General features: G+C 43.1%; 1 protein-coding gene across 1 annotated transcript; it reads left to right on the top strand.

Annotated features, from left to right (window-relative positions):
* Positions 1-3,950: 3,950 nt before the first annotated feature.
* On the top strand, positions 3,951-16,296 carry LOC125439063 (cytosolic non-specific dipeptidase-like). The gene is made up of 11 exons (XM_048507942.1): positions 3,951-4,162; positions 4,338-4,481; positions 6,699-6,861; positions 7,077-7,159; positions 7,250-7,450; positions 8,978-9,062; positions 10,298-10,458; positions 12,189-12,353; positions 12,717-12,858; positions 14,791-14,938; positions 15,696-16,296. The coding sequence occupies exons 1-11, from the start codon at positions 4,082-4,084 to the stop codon at positions 15,757-15,759; spliced, it is 1,437 nt and encodes a 478-aa protein (XP_048363899.1). The 5' UTR covers positions 3,951-4,081; the 3' UTR covers positions 15,760-16,296.
* Positions 16,297-17,152: the final 856 nt, after the last annotated feature.

Genomic DNA, 17,152 nt, shown 5'->3' with positions numbered 1-17,152 from the left:
TGACCAGAATATCTGGGGTGGTATCTAGCCAGTCACCCATCAATAAATATAACTGGATGCCATTGGCATACTGATTATACGTTTCCCTCTGGTTCAGCATTGATTGCTGTTGTGACTGCTGTGTGCACAACTGTCAAGGGCAACTGCTGGATCTTGTCCAATCATCAGGGCCAGTCAGAGGCAGGAGGGTTATTTGACCTGGGTGTAAAGCTCAAAGGGCACTTCATGTTTAGACAGTGGCAAGTGTTTTGGAACTTGACAGCATTCACAGCTTCCTTTTACAGGACTCTAAGAAGGTTTCTCTGTCATTATTAGCAACTAGTGGGGCCCAGCCACGTGTTGCTGTGGCAATTGTCCTTCTCATCACAGTCCGCAACCCACACAGATGTCCATGCAGGTCCAATGATCCGCAGCATAGCCTTTTGAGGTGGTCAAATGGAATCCCTCTTTCCCTTTTCAATTCACATTGTTATATGGTGGTGTCTTGTTTTTTTAGCATAAGATAACCCTTTCCATTCCACAATGGAACTGTCCAGAGTGCGAATCCCACGGTCCATGAGGCTGGTTGCCATGCACAGTCCTGGCTTGGGTAAGGCAGAACTGGGGCAAGGAGGCTATCCCAGTCAGGCAGCAGAGGCAGGGTGGTGAGGCGTTCAGATCGAGACCGAGTGCCCAAAAGAAGCATAGCCAGTAGTGTTGGTTCGCCCCACCCCGCGGATTTTCATTGAAGAAAAGGGCAAGCTCCAGCTCTCTTTTAGTAAAAGAGAGCTGTGGCGAATATGGGTGAGGAAGTGGGTAAGTGGTGGTTGGATGTGAGGGAGGGCAGAGTGAGGTGTATGAGGATGAGCTGGATGTGTATTGTGTGGTAGCAGTGGGTGAGACACAGAGAGTGAAAGTTACCTGTGTGTGGGGGGGGGGAACCCCACCTGACGTCTCACACAGCAAAGTGTGTATGTGTTTCACTTCCACTCGTATTACCTAACAGTATTACCTATTTACTGTTTTCACTGTTCATCTCTGCCCATCTGCGCGAACATTCTAAGCCCTCATACCAACCCATCAGGCCACAGACATGCTGCACTAACATTCTAAAGGTGACAGTTAAACAGAGCCAGCTTCATGGTCTGGTGCGCCAGGAAAAAGACGTTTTACCTGGCTCAGGTATGGACTTTTGGTGATCTGAAGGTCCGATTACCTGCCTGCAACAGGGAGGGATGTTATGTGAAAAATTGGGGGTGATCTGTCCAGCCGTTTCCGCATTAGGGCATGAGTAACAAAGTCACTGTTAGCTTTATATATATATATATATATATATAGATATGCATGTTAATTCCAGTCATCCCTCCCCAATATGTTTGTATCATGTTGTGTATCTTATTTTTCTTAATTCTTTTCCACCCTGAAATTCTGCATTCTCCATGCTGCTATATGTGTGAAATAGATGTGGATTGCTTTCCTCATCTGTTATGTGCAGCTAACTATGATGACCTTGTCATTAGAAAAGGCTTGCAGTAGAAGCACACAACAGGCACCCTGTGCTTGTTGCACTATTATGGTCACACCAAAAGGCTCTGGGTAATGACCACATTCCTGTGGCTCATCCTACCTCCTCTGCAGGAACAGATCTGCCCACTCTACTGTGCCTCTTCTCTTGCAGAATCTCCACCCTTTGGTTTGTAGGAGAAGCTGACCAAAGAATGCCCTGCCTAAATCATTAACAAAAGCTAGTCAAGCCAATGAGAGCAGAAAGGAAAAAGGGGAGGGGAATAACCCTGGGGAAAAGGATCTTCCTGCCTGCAAAAGGGCAGAGAATACTGGTAACTGGAAGTTGAACTATAACAAGACTCAGGCTTGTAGGTTATGGCACACAACTCTTGGAAGAAGGGCATATTATTTTGTAGCAGTTTTTGTAAACCAGCATCTGTTGTCTCCAGGATTTGTTCCTGGTCCTCATATGGTAGAAAATGTGTAGTTTATATATCTGATGTCATTCTTAATTTGGGCTTCTTTTCCAAGTTTTGTTACAAGAAAATGAACTCTATATTCAAGGAAAGCTAATAGCCCTACAGTGTTGCCTGTGTGAATGGCAATAGACCATCTCCTCTGAAAGTACTTCCAGGGGTAAGGTGCCACCACAGAAAATGCCCTGTCTCTAGCTACCACCCACCTCATATCTGAAGGCACAAAGAGGAGGTCTTGAGAAGCAGATCTTAGCTGGTGGGCTTGACAGTATGGGAGGATAGGGTCCTTCGGGTACCCTGGCCTGGAGCAGTTTTGATGCTAGTACAAACTTCCATAGACTAGACCCTATTTCTCCCCATGCAATGTACCCGGTCCTCATTAGGTAGCTCTTTTGTATTCGTGTTGTAAAATCAACACACCCTAATATGGTCAAGGGGCCAAGAAACGCAGGCTCAAATGCAATCAACAGAAGAGCAGAGGTCCCATTAGTTTTGTTAAACTGAGACCTGTAATGGCTTTAGGAGGTTGCTAACAGGCCTGGAGAAAAACCTCTTGCCCTTTAAATGAGAGAGAACGGGCAGTTGAAGAGCAGTTTTCAAGGCGGAGTATTAAAACTTCTTTCCATAAAGCCTTCACTCTATTAAAGGGACAGGACATTTTTTCTCTCTCTCTCGGCTCGCAGTTAGCGCTAAATGGGTAAGAGGTTTGGGGATTGGAAGTGAGCAGGGACGACAGCTTTCTGCTTGCTGAAGCTGGCTTTGGAGAAGAGCGACTGGTAGGGACGGATTGATAGCTTAGTGTTGTCTGTCTTGGAGCTAGACTGGTCTGCCCTCCCCCATATCCAGAACTCAGAAGCACCCCACTACCCGCGAGAAATCCAGGTGATAAGGATCTGGGGCTCCGCCTCTGCTCCAGCCTCCGGCCACGGTGGGATCTCCGGGCAGCGCTGCTTCTGCAAGGCACACGCCGGGAGACGAAACCTCTGCCACCCGCTCCCCACGTTCTTGGCAGCGCCCAGATGCCCCCAGAGACCAAGCTCCGGGCGCCCCTGGGGTGTCCCCTTTTAAGCCCCCCGAGGTGGGGTAAGTGGCGGCTGCCTGCCTGCTTGGGCTTGTGGTTCTTCCTCCAGCTCCCTTTGCTGGGGTCTGGGGCGCGGCTGAGATCCCAAGTGCAAGAGCAGCAGCCCCCGAACACCTTCATTGCCCACTGGGGGGCTGCCCACGGCTTTGCAGACGTGGGGCTTTTGTACAAACTGGAGTCGGGCGCCCCCTACCTGCGTGTGGATGCCAAAACTGGCGACCTCTACACCGGCGACGCCCCCATCGACCGGGAGAGCCTGCAGGAGTGCCTGGTGGTCCTCCCCACCCCCGAGGACCCCTGTTATTTGGAGTTTGCCATTTCCATCACGGATCAGCTGCTCATGCACTCATCCCTGCTGCGGGGGCAGATAGAGGTGCTGGACATCAATGACAACCCCCCCAAGTTTCCATCTCCTGTCATCAGCCTGGCCATCCCTGAAAACATCAACATTGGCTCAGCCTTCCTCATCCCACTGGCTGTGGACCCCGATGCTGGAGACAACAGGGTCGTTTCCTATCAGCTTCTGCCTGGTTCTGATGCCCAGAAGCTTTTTGGCTTGCAGGTGACTGAGGACCAAGAGGAGAAGCAGCTCCAGCTGATTGTCATGGGAAACCTGGACAGGGAGCAGGCTGACTCCTACAACGTCACCATCAAAGCAGAGGACAGGGGGCATCCAACTCTTGCTAGCAGTGCCCTGCTGCACATCACGATTCTGGACATGAATGACAATGCGCCCGTATTTGAGAAGTCCCTGTATGAGACTGAGCTGTTGAAAAATAGTTCTGTGGGCCATTCCGTTCTACAAGTCAAGGCTAAGGATCCTGACCAGGGAGCCAGTGCTGAGATTGATTATTCCTTCCATCGGGCTTCAGATATAGTTCGTCAGCTACTATGGCTGGATAGGAGGACTGGGCTTATCACTGTACATGGCGCTGTTGACCATGAAGATGTCAAGGTCCTCAAGTTTTCGGTGCAGGCCAAGGATAGGGGGGTCAACCCCCAAATTGCCCATGCCCAAGTTATCATCAGCATCAGGGACATGGTGTACGATGCTTCAGCCACTGACATCCACAATAAAGTATTTCACTACATTGATGAACATCAGAATGAATATGTGCAGGTAAATAATGATAAGCCTTTTTGGACAATGTAGGGTTGCCATGAGTCGGAAGGAACTTGATGTCACTAAACACACACAATTGAATTCATTTGGAACATGTGTGTGTGTTGGGGTGGGGGGGTTGTGAAGGAATGCTACTCAAAATGTAGATTTTCACCTCTGTTATCTTCTGCAGAGACTTAAAGACTGGGTGGCCATTGAAAGTGATTCCAGTGACCCTCTGAAGAGGCACCTGTTAACAAACATGATGCATGTAGCAGGTGAACGGATTAAACAGTTAGGAGGAATTGTTGAGTTGGTGGAACTGGGGCAGCAAGAAGTAAGCCATTTCTGTTCTACTTTCAGTTCACAAACACACCTATCATTGAGGTTGTTAACAGCTACAGTTTTTAATGCACCAGATGGATCCCCCTAAGATACTGGCTCCTGTTCTTGCATCTAAAGTGACTATTAAACCTAGACCACATCTGTCCTGTGTGCAAATGATATGCAGACCTCATTAATGGTTTAAATAGGTTTTTGGTCCTTGGTCCAGCAACTCAGTTGTTGCTTGTTCAGGACATTTTTCATAACTTCCTAACAGAGATTTGTGAGACAGTTCATAAAAATGGAAATAATGGAATAAATCAAGTAACGGTTCTAATCACTCTGTTTTCCAAGAAAGCTAACAAATAGTCATAACAATAATAAAAGTCTAAAAATACAATTGTAATAGCAGCAGTTAAAAAGCGACAGCTTTTAAAGAGCAGTTAAAAAGCAGCCAGCTGAAATAATTATTGCCAAATATCTGGGAATATAAAACTTGGTCACTTAGCACCTAAAACTAAAACAGAAGAAGGGAGAATGCAGGTAGAGAATTCCATAGATGTGGTGCTGTCATGGAAAGAGTCCTTTCTTTTATAACCACCAAATTTATACAAATGGATGTAATGTTCAGTGTGTACTTTACAGCCGCAATACCCTGTGTGCCAGAACTCCCCACTCTTTTTGAGCCTGCAGGCACCTTCTAATACAGTGTAGTGGACACAGTCACAAAATGGTTGCCACAAGAGGTGGAGCCAACCACAAAATGCCAGGGATCAAGGCTATATGCAACTCTAATAGCAACTCTTCCACATTTCAGGCAGAAGCTCTATTTAACAGGGTGCCTTTTAACCTGCACATCTAATCAGAAGTCCTGCTATAAGAAAAAGTCCCACCTAGCCCCACTGACTTTGGAGGGCACCAATAAAGGTGTTGCCGGGCATCATTTTGAGGTCCATTGCTTGTAGAAAAATGTACTGAACACACACAGTATGCCCTCCCTCCCATGGTACATGTGAATATTTAATTACTCATAGAAGAGAACCTGACAGTGTTCTCAGTGTACACATATGATACATGTATGCATCAGAGCCACAGTCCCTCACAGATTTTTTGGAGTGTTCTCTGCATGAACAGATTACCTCTAGTTATGAATTAGGGCTGTGAGCCCACAGGACCTCCTTTTTGGAGAAGGGTGTCTGGCCTTCAATCTTCAGCATTGTCTTAGAACCCTTAGCATATTTAATAAGAAATTCACATAGTCTTTTTGGTATAAATGTTGGTCTACATCAGTATGTGGTTAATCTATTTGCAGAAAATTGTTGTCTACCCCTCTGACATCAAAAAGTCTAGTAGTCTATTGAAAACAATAGTAAATGAAAACACAAAGATGTCAGGTTATAAAGTAGATATAGATGATCAATGTATTGTCATGCAACACCATGGGCTATATCCTCTAAAAACGGTTTATTTCAGATGAGACCAATTCATAAGTTTATAACTTATTTAGGAGTTAAGCTTGGTAAAAATCACACAGATCTTTACACAAACAACTTTAAGGAGATTTCAGCTGAAATGAAAAGTAGCTTTAATCTGTGGAAATCATGTAACTTTTGTTATTTGGCTGCATAAAGGTATTGAAAATGAAAATTATACCAAAAATGAATTACTTATTATTCAATGTCCCTATTATGATTCCTAACAAAATTTAAAAGATCGGAAGAATGAATAAATAGTTTTATTTAGGGCTGCAAAAAAACCAGAATTAAATTGTAGGTGGCTCAACTGAAAACAAACAATGGTGCCTTAACTCTCCAAGTATTGTTAGACAGTGAGGCTGCAGCAAGGTTATTGCAAATGGATCAAAAATCAGCCTACTGACCCTCAGACATCCCTGACACTCTTTTTCTCTGTTTTTCAGTATTTGGGGAATGGGGGAGGTAAGCAGGAGAGACAAAGAAAGAGCCTCATTCCCCTCATATTTAAATAATCTTTTCCTGTCAGTATGATTCTGCATCAGTTTGTCACAATCATGTTCTGAGGAGGTCTCACTGAATGCCGAATTGGTTCCTGACCACTGTAACCTCAGCATCCATTGCCACTGTTTGACATGGAGGCAACCGACCACTAAAATTTGTGCTCTAAAAGTCTGAATCTTAACAAAATAATCACTCCCCTCCCCAGTAAACCCTTATGTATATGCATGTGATTTAAACCATTACCTCTGTTTTAGTTACCCAATGGAAATACAACTGACTTACCCCCTGTTATTCTGGCCAGTATTGGAAATGACCCCCAAAAGCCTACAGTTTGCTTTTATGGTCATCTGGATGTACAGCCAGCCAGATTAGAGGATGGATGGTCCACAGAGCCATATGTTTTGACAGAAAGAAATGGTAAGCATTTATGTATTTTAAAGGCGATAGGACTTCCTCGGACTTGTAAAAGAGTGAGGGCTGGGATGTGGGCGAGAGAGCAAGAACAAGCAAGGGGAGAGACAGAGGCAGGAAGCCTAAGAAGCAAAAAACCCCAGCTCTTAAAAAACCTTGAGTTGGCCAAGCACTTATTTGCTGCTCTTTGCTTGTCTCATGATTTCACTTTTGTGTTCAAGGTGGTCTGTATGGACGCGGCACCTCTGATGACAAAGGGCAAATTCTGGCTGTACTGAATGCGGTGGAAGCACTTCAAAGACATGTATACGGTTTCTATCAATCTTTCTCATTTGCAGTCATGTGCCAGATTTTTAAAAATGATATTAACAAAGTGTTTGAAATCAATCTTTAGCAAGAACTCCCTGTGAATGTAAAGTTTCTGCTGGAAGGCATGGAGGAAGTGGGATCCACTGGGCTATTCGATCTGGTGGAGCAGAGAAACAGTACCTTTTTTTCAGATGTCAACTACATTATAGTCACGGATACCTCATGGCTCAGCAACAAACCTGGTATTACATATGGAACAAGGGGGAACTGCTACTTCTTCATTGAGGTATGATGAACAGACCAGCATTTTAATGACCTGATTTTACAGGTACAATTCACAGACATCTAAAATACACAGTGTACTTGTTGAAGAACAAGCAGAGCTGCAACGTTTGAGTTAAATGCAGTGGGCTTGGAAATTTGTACCTGTAAATGTCTGTAAATGTACTGACTGACCAGGATAGTACTGTAAATGTCTTTTTAAGAGTTTATAGAATATTCAGCATAGCCACATCCTTCAGAATTTTGTTGGTCAGGATCCACAAGACCCCATGTGTGTACACAAAAGTTGTGTTGTTGTTCCGTGCATGTACAAGAGATACCAGATGACTATCTTCTCAGTGACAGCTCATAGTGCTGCCTGGAGATGTTAGTCGAAAGGGTCCTTTGGGTGGGTTTTGCAGGTGTACCAGGTACTGCCATTAGAACAGGAAGCTAAAATGCTCCCATTCATACACATAAGATTAGGTACAGCACTTTGGAATCCTATTTTTGAAAGGAGCTTTGATTGAACCCATCGGACATTTAACAATAAGTCTAGATGTACTGCTAAATCATTCTTCTAATAAAGTATCCATTAAATTGTCAGATATCTTCACAGTTATTGCCCAATTAAAAATTTCCTGTACAACTCAAGCCCATAGAAAGATCAGGTTACTGAAGTTCGGCCAATAGGCAAAATTTATCTTTAGTAAGGCTTAAACCGTAATATGTTTCCCAAATAATGTTATGCTAATCTAATGACAACTTACTGGAGATCCCTGGCCCAAAAGTAGTCTGGCTGTCCTTAACCAAGGCCAGAGCTTTTTCAGCTCTGACCTGAGCCTGGGGGAACACTCTGTCAACCAACACCTGAGCCCTGCAAGAACTGGTGCAATTTTGGAATATGAATATTCAGCATAGTGGTTCCACCAGATTTATGGTTGAGGACAGCAATGGTATTCCATCTATTGGCCTCCCCTCTTCCTCTTCCCCTCCCATTTTCCTTCCCTCTACCTTTTCTTTCCTACCTGTGTTCCTAATATTAGTGTGAATTGTGGTTTTAAGGGGTATGGCTATAATTTAACTGTTAAACCCTTAGTGGAGTCTATGGTGCCAAAATACAGTGGGTATTCTAAATACCCTACAAACAGCACAGCAGCTGTGTTCATCCCACAAATGCAGCATCTCAGTAGTGTTCCTAGAGTAGGTGCTTTTGAGGTGTGTCTTCTACAGACCAATCTGGATCACACTCCAAAAAAGGGGGAAACCAGGATCTACTGAAGTTAGTCCCAGAAAGAAACAACTTTTGCTTATTTTGAGGGCAGTTCATCATGACTCTAGCTTTGTATCCAGTGCCATTAAGTAATTGTCAACATCACAATGTATTTTGTTAGCTAACAAAAAAAAATCAGTCTCTATTGATACAGCAGTGATACCAGGTGTTTTTTCCTCAGCTTTTGTACCTCTTTCTGGCAGAAGAAACTTAAGGATGCTTTCTTATATGCCTGTAAATTAAGCAGAAAGTTTGTCTTGACCTGTTCATGTATTGTAGGTAGAATGCGCAAAACAAGACCTGCATTCAGGGACCTTTGGGGGTGTAATTCATGAAGCAACAAATGACTTGGTATTTCTGTTGAGTAAGTATATTTTCCACCTCAGTAGTACTATATCATCCAGTCTGTGTCGGGTTTCAAAACATAATTGATTCTGCTCTTATTGCCATTAATTAAAAGTATAAGTTCGCAGTAGCAAATTCTAACTTATTACATTTTGTATTTACTTCAGTGACTATAAATATAAATATATATATATTGGCTGATCTAATGTTTGACTCAACCAAATTGTTAGAATGGGCACACCAAGTGTCCTGCCAGTGTAACATCCCAAAATATAGTTAAGGCAATATTATTGGGATTCCACTCTTATATTGTAGCCATGTCGATTGGCCAAAATGTTAAAGGGTTGCTGACAACAAGGTTTTCATCTTGCACTCATTGGAACATTGTCTGAAAACAGGTGCTCTTTTTCAAAAAATGGTTCAGACATTGTGTGATCTTTGCAACTGTCCCATAGCTGAAAATTTGAGCTTTGGAATATGAACTCCACTGGTAAAATCAGTGGTCAGAATTTATTGGCTCTTGAAGGAACTAGTAGTGACTACTGCATTGCTTCAAACAATGTAGTCCTAAGAAGAGTTACACTCTTTCTAAATCCAATAAAGTCAATAGACTTAGAAGGGCCGACCTCTGTTTAGAATTACGCTGTTAATCAGATACCTGCAGCATTTAATTGTTTTGTTTTAAAAGTGTTTTAAAAGTTTTGTTTTAAAAGTTTTGTTTTAAAAGTGCATTTAAAGTGAATTTTTAAAACATGCCGCTTTTTAAAATGTAAGGTGCCCAAAAAAATTTCTGGCATGTAAATTACAACAATGTGACCAAGGATACACGAAAGGTAAAATTAACATGTTTCTTGCTCAAGAGTCTATAATTTAATCGTGCCCTGCATTTCTCTGGAGAAGTTCTCTACATCTTTAGTACACCAGTAATAGTCTCTTTGGTCTCCAGGATTCGAATATGTTTGCAACATGACTTGATCTTATCTACTGTCAATATCATGTTTATGGCCCTGAGCAGTTACATCATGAACATTCCATGTGGTTGCTATAGCCTACTTACTGGCTAGAGGTTCATAGGTGACAAATAATTTGTTATCATATTCTAAAACATAGGTTTAGCAAGTTCAGTAAATAATGTCTGTGGGTGGGTGTTTAGAAAACATTGTTCCAATTGCTATTTTTTTTAAAAAAATGAAAGTTGCTGTAGGTTTTTATTATTGATGAATTAGCATCTTCAGAATTCTTATTTGTTTTCAGGTACGCTTGTTAATTCCTCTGGGCATATTCGGATCCCTGGAATCTATGAAGCTGTTGCTCCTCTTACAGAAAAAGAAAAGGGAATTTATGAAAAAACTGAATTTGATGCTGAGAAGATAAAGGCCAAATTTGGAATAAAGAACTTTACATATAATACTAAAGTATATGTCAAATAAGTTTTGTACAGATTTTGAAACTGATTTTTTCTCTCTGATTTTTGGATGTTCAGTTAGGATCACAATTTTTGATGTTTCTTTCAGAACAGGTGTAGTGGTTGGTTCAAAGAGTCTTGGTTCAAAGTACAATTGACCCATCAGAACTACCGCTTGCCAGATTATGTATACCATGAAGTGGGTGGTCTCCTTTGTCGCTTTTCTCTTTTGAACACCATTTCCTTTTCCACATTGGATATTGGAGCCTGGTTGAGGAAAAAGAGACACAGGGAAATGAATGGGCAAATGGTTCAGTAGCATTTGCTCTTAGAACTAAATCTCCTCAATAGGTATTCATGTATGAATTAATTCTGAGTGACAAATTAGAAAATTGCCAGTTTAAACCTTGCCTCTACCATGTACTCACTGTGCAGCCTTAAGTGAGAAACTCTCAGGCTCAACCCATCATCTACAATATATAGATACCAGTACTGACTTACCTTACAGAGTTGTCACAAGGATTACACAAATTATCAGCCCAATCCAAATGGAGGGCTGAATCTGCCACTGGAGTGATAGGGACTGCGCCTGTAAATTTGCCCTCTACTGCTGGTGAATGGGTGGATCCACTAGCGGGTGGCTGCAGCAGCCCTCCACAATGATGGAACATGGTGCTGAATGCTGAGCCACTGTCACTGCACCTCCATTGTTGCTGTGACAGAGGTGGTCTGTGGGCATTGTTGGGGGAGGGGCCTTGTGTCCCTGTAAACCCAGCATGGTACACTGGTTAAGAGTGGTGGATTCTAATCCAGAGAACTGGGTTTGATTCCCCCTCCTCCACATAAAGCCTCCTGGGTGATCTTGGGCTAGTCACATTTCTTTCAAAACTCTCTCAGTCCCACCTACCTTATAAAGTGTCTGTTGTGGGAAGGTGGAAGCAGTGGTGGGATCCAACAATTTTATTAACAGGTTCCCATGGTGGTGGGATTCAAACAGTGGCGTAGCGCCAATGGGGCTGGGAAGGGCATGACGGGGGCATGGCCGGGCATTCCAGGAGTGGTGCATTGCTGTGGCAAGGACGCAGCCGCTGCGCTGGTCCTTGGGCGGGAAACGAATGCACGCAGGCGCAGGCTGCCACGCATGCCGGTGCACCTCCTGCTAGACCGCTTCAAGTTCTGCGCGCTACTGCTGAGGAGCGGAGGAGGGGCGTAATTAAGTAAAAAATCATGTGGCAAAATCACCAATTAGTAACCCCCTCTCGGCACACACAAATAATTAGTAACCTACTCTTGGGAACCTGTGAGAACCTGCTGGATCCCACCTCTGGGTGGAAGGGAAGGCCATTGTAAGCCATTTTGAGACTCCTTACGGTAGAGAAAAATTAGGGTATAAAAGCCAGCTCTTCTCTTCTTCTTCTCTTTCTCCAACTGAGCAAGAACAGAATCTAGCATTATGGAAACTTAAGCCCCTTGCAACTGTGTGTCAGAACAGAGGTGAGCATTTCCCTTTTGCAATGAGAAAGTCCCAAGTCCTCTTCATCACATTATGTAGTAGCGACTTCCACATATTGTCAAATATTACCCTTGGTCTGATCTAAACTGACTCCCAGTCAATTCTGTTGGGTGTTCCCCAGTTTGCTATTATGAGGTAGAAAAATGTTACCCATCTGTATTTTTCAATATAGATGATTTACAGAGTTTGTTCTTTATGATGTATTGCTTCAAAATTGTTTTTTTAAGGAAGAAATATTAATGCATCGCTCACGTTACCCATCTTTGTCCATTCATGGAATTGAAGGAGCTTTCTCTGCATCTGGAACAAAGACTGTAATCCCTGCAAAAGTAACTGGAAAATTTTCAATACGTCTGGTTCCCAATATGGAACCCACAATAGTTATAAAACAGGTAAGAATTCTTTACCCAGGCCTTCAGTGTGTGACCTCCAGGGTCCCCCGAATCAATGCTGGCTGAAGGGGGGAGGGGGGATTTTTAATGGAAGTTTTTATTTACTGTTTTCAAGGGTGTTTTAATGGTGGTTTTTAATGTTTTATGTTTTTAGGATTGCAATTTTTAAACGGGTTTTTTAATACCATTATGTAAGCCGCCCTGGGACTTCAGTGTAGGGTGGGGTATAAATGGAATAAATAAATAAATAAATGCCTTTATCACTTTGTAAGCTGATGATTAATAGGATTTTGTTACTGTGAAATACTTCATTTACTTTAAATTGATTTCAGTTTAATTTTGCTTTAATATTATTTACTTGAGGTGACTGATTATTTGAAGAAAAAAATTGCTGAGTGGAATAGTCCCAACCATATTGAAATAACTGCTGTAATGGCAGCTAAGCCATGGATTTCAGACCCTGATGAACCACTGTATTTGGCTGGAAGAAAGGCAATTAAAAAAGGTTTGGTTGTTTTACAAAAAGGAAAATTAGGGAATTACATGGAAATATTTCAGCATAGTCTGGAGGGTGGGAGTGGGAGCTAGTTGCACTGGGGCTGGCATGTCAATGACACAGCTGAGCCAGCTACTAAGAGATTTGCTGCACTGCAGCCAGTTCTGAGATGGCAGAGTTAAATGCTAATCCATAGACCTGGAATGGTGGCATAGCAGCAGCATGGAGGCAGAGCAGGAGTCCTGATGGATAAATTGGCCACCAGGAGCAGCCGTGGCGTAGGAGGTTAAGAGCTCATGTATCTAATCTGGAGGAACCGGGTTTGATTCCCAGCTCTGCCGCCTGAGCTGTGGAGGCTTATCTGGGGAATTCAGATTAGCCTGTACACTCCCCACACATGCCAGCTGGGTGACCTTGGGCTAGTACAGGGGTAGGGAACCTGCGGCTCTCCAGATGTTCAGGAACTACATTTCCCATCAGCCTCTGTCAGCATGGCCAATTGGCCATGCTGGTAGGGGCTGATAAGGAAATAGTTCTGAGCATCTCAGGCTTTCCTGCCTGGAGCTAGTCTTCTCGGAGCTCTCTCAGCCCCACCCACCTCACAGGGTGTTTGTTGTGCGGGGGGGGGGAGGGCAAGGAGATTGTAAGCCCCTTTCCTGCAGGAGAGAAAGGGGGGATATAAATACAAACTCTTCTTCTTCATCATCCATGGGAGGGGTGGAAGAACAGGGGAAGAGAGAGCCAGTGAAACAAGTCCAGGAGTGAGGAGGGAGTAGGCAGATGAGCTTCCAGTCACTTTCTGACCTCAGACCCCCTGAAAGGGACAATGAGGAGGCCGGGGTGGGGTGGGGGGAGACACTCCAAGACCCAAGCAGGGGGCGGGGGTGAGATGCCAGGTTGACCCCCTTGATAGTTAATCCTCTCTGGGAGGGGCAATCAGTTTCCATCAATTTTCAGTCTTCAGTTGGGTAGGGGTTAAGGACTTCTTTGACTTCTTATTACCACAGGGAACTCTGTAAATGCTCCGAGGAAACGGCTACAGCACACATAACGTGCTCAGTTTAGTTAGTTCTACTGTATTGCTTGTCATTTGAATATCTCTGTTGCTGCTGTGTGCTTTCCCCTGTATTTTGTTTGGCGTTTTCCCACCCCTTTTTCAGTCCAATCACCCTTTTCTTTTTTCCCCTCTCTGATACAATAAAGCTTGTTGTAAAGTCTTGGGGGGTGTGCCTTTGCCTAGTACAGTTTATTTCTCTGGGATATTTCTTTTCCCCATGCTAGATTGCATGAGCACTTTAAGTTACTTTATTATTGCTCCAGCAGTTCACCGGAGGACTGCCTTCACAGCTGGTCAGCATTTTCTCATGAGGTCCTGAGTGATAGCTGCTGGTTACCAAGGTTCTTTATAGGGAACACTGGTCTAAAGGAGTTTCCCAGCAAGCAAAAGTACCATTAACCCACTTGCTACCATAATAGGAAGCAGAGAAGGAAAGGTTGCTAGGGTAAGAGGAAATAATGTAGGAAGGGCAATACATGAAGAAATATGTGCCCCCCTGCAATTCCTTGCAGGTTTCCCAGTGTACAACTGGTTCTGGCCCTGTGGCTGGCCCTGTGTAACTTACCCAAATAGAAGCTACCAGAGAGAGAGATGCAATGTAACCAGGGAGGGGGGAGATAGAGGTAGGTTGGCTGATGGACAAGGACAGAAGGAAGCAGGAAAAGAGGGCTTTCTGGCAAGGAAAGAGGAAATAGTGGGGATGAGGGAAATGAGATGCTCCCCAAGTTGTTGTGGGCCCCCTGCTTTATAAACGTTATTTTCAAGCCATGCGTCACCCATGATCTGAATAGAGCCTTGATATGGCATACCAGTATTTGCAAAACATTTAGGATTTGGCCCATAGAAATAATTTGGTTTTCTTACAATTTTAATTTTGTTTTTAGTATTTCAGGTTGATGCTGACTTGATCCGTACAGGTGGAACAATTCCAATTGGTTCCCAGTTCCAGGAGGTAACTGGAAAGAGAATAATGTTTTTAGGAATAGGAGGGCCAGATGACGCTCCCCATGGTCAGAATGAAAAGATCAACAGGTATTTTGTTGTTCTTAAACTGACATTAATATCTTTTATTACTGGAAAATATTGAGATAATTTAAAATGTAATTCATGGAGTAGAAAAGCATTCTGGATGGAGAAGAAACAAAGACTGCCTACTATCCATTCTAAGAGATAAAAGCTGACAATCTAGAAGGGCTGGTTTGAATAATGGATCCTGATATTGAAATGTCCACTGACTGTTTTCTTTACTTTTTAACCATTCTTTTCCCCTTGAAAAAACTGGATTCCAAATTATAGCCCAATCTAGAACTCCCGCGGCAGGCCACAGAGCCACTTTGGCACTACCCCGCCACCTCCAAGAGGCCTTCTCAACAGCTCAGGCAAGGTTAAAAAAAAAAGATACCCTGCTGCTGAAAACCCCTCTATGAACCCAAATGCCCCTCACTGACATTCCAGTGGGCAAAGCCCAGGAGGAAGCCAACTAATGTTTGCTTCACCCCAGCCTACCCCCAGAATACCCCTGGCCATGCCAACACAGCTTTTTGTGCTGGTGGGCCTAGGCAAGGACAGTGGCTTCTGGGTTAGATGCTGCAGAGTTTTCGTGGTACCCAGCCACTGGGGTAAGTATCCCCTCCCACCGGTATATTTTCTCCTTGCACTGCCAACACAAGGTTTTGCTGGCTCCAGGGGTGGGTCTGTCTTCCCTGGATTGGGCTGCCAGTATCTTACTTCCCATTTGTGTGTATTGTTATATGTACCAATTGTCTGTACTTCTTTTTTTTTATTTTAGGTTCAATTTCATTGAGGGAACCAAACTCTATGCTACCTTACTTCAAGAACTTAATTATTTCTAGAGAAAAATGACACAGCTATCAAACAGTCCAGAGCTATAGCTGCTTGTGTCCTATTCTGAAGAGTTCTTAGAAGCCCACACAAACACATTTCATTAAACTGACATGTTGTTAAATAAAAGAGCAATTTTAGCATGAAGTCACAATTCTACAGCTATATACAAAATGTGCGTAGATATGCAAGCCCTAGGAAAGGCCAATGGAACCACATACTAAAACAATGAACAAAAGCGATATTTCTTATATATTTCTTAAAACAACTTCAGCATGAAAGCCAATATCAGCTGTATTTTATAAATTTGACAAGCTTCTGTTCATCTACTTTGTTTGATATTAGTCGCTACTAAATGATCTATTCCATTCTTAAACACATTTAAAAGAAAATAAAAGCCCTATTCAAGGAATTCTGAATGGGATTGAAAACTAACAAGAAACGGAATACTACAACTATTTCTGTGTTATATGCACCCTCTGCTGGCTAAATTGCTCATATCTTTAAAGTGTCTTCTTAAAACTTCAACAGTAAACTTAACTGGTGTTATGCGTGCACCTGGATGATATCATTTTGTTGGTACCAGAAACAGAAAACTGTGGTTTTGATCTTGGATGTCAGAACTTTATTTCAATTTTTAAAAATTACTGTGAAAGTATATTATTTTGAGAAACAAAGGGCTTTTCCTGAATGGGTTTTTTTTTTGTTCTGGTCTTGTACTGCTTTGATTTGTTCCCTGATGTCCACATGCATTTTTGTACCTTTGATTTTCATTTCCTATTTTTCCTCACCCTGCCTTAGATTTTTCTGGCTCTTTTGAGACCACTTTTATCCTAATGTTTTTCTGGAAGCTGATTTTGAATAAGTTTTTTCTACTGTGTAATGTTTGTCAGTTTTCTTTGTTCCAGACACCTCCAGCTCATGTTCAATTATTGGAACCGGGGTCCTCAATCTGGTGCCCATGGGCACCATATCTTTTCTGGTGCTCACAAAGGGTTTTTAGAGAGTGGGTGGGGCCAGGTATGACTTTTGCCAAGCAAGGCTTCTAGTTGTCTATTGGAAATTTGATTGAGAGTGCAAAAGTTTCAAATGATGCTTGGGCTGCAGCTGATACTACAACACAAGGATCTGCACTGAGTTACTGAAGTCAAGCTGTGGAAATCTTTTTATAGCTGGTCTTGCCTTCTGTGGCAGTCATTTTGTTGCTGTGCCCCCCAGGCCATATCAGAATTCCAAATGTGCCCACAGGATCAAAACAGTTGGGGACCCCTGGACTGGACTGTGGTCATCTTTAAACCATCACCACCACCCCAGCAGATGAGTGATTTCAATTTTTTGAAAGGCCCTAAAACAGTGCTGTAATGCTGCAGTGTTCCAATGACAGTTTAAGCAGATTCTCTGAAT

The sequence above is a fragment of the Sphaerodactylus townsendi genome, linkage group LG09 (assembly GCF_021028975.2).
Source record: "Sphaerodactylus townsendi isolate TG3544 linkage group LG09, MPM_Stown_v2.3, whole genome shotgun sequence".
Lineage (NCBI taxonomy): Eukaryota > Metazoa > Chordata > Lepidosauria > Squamata > Sphaerodactylidae > Sphaerodactylus > Sphaerodactylus townsendi.
The sequence above is the reverse complement of the archived record's forward strand: the minus strand, read 5'-3'. Positions and strand labels throughout refer to the sequence as shown.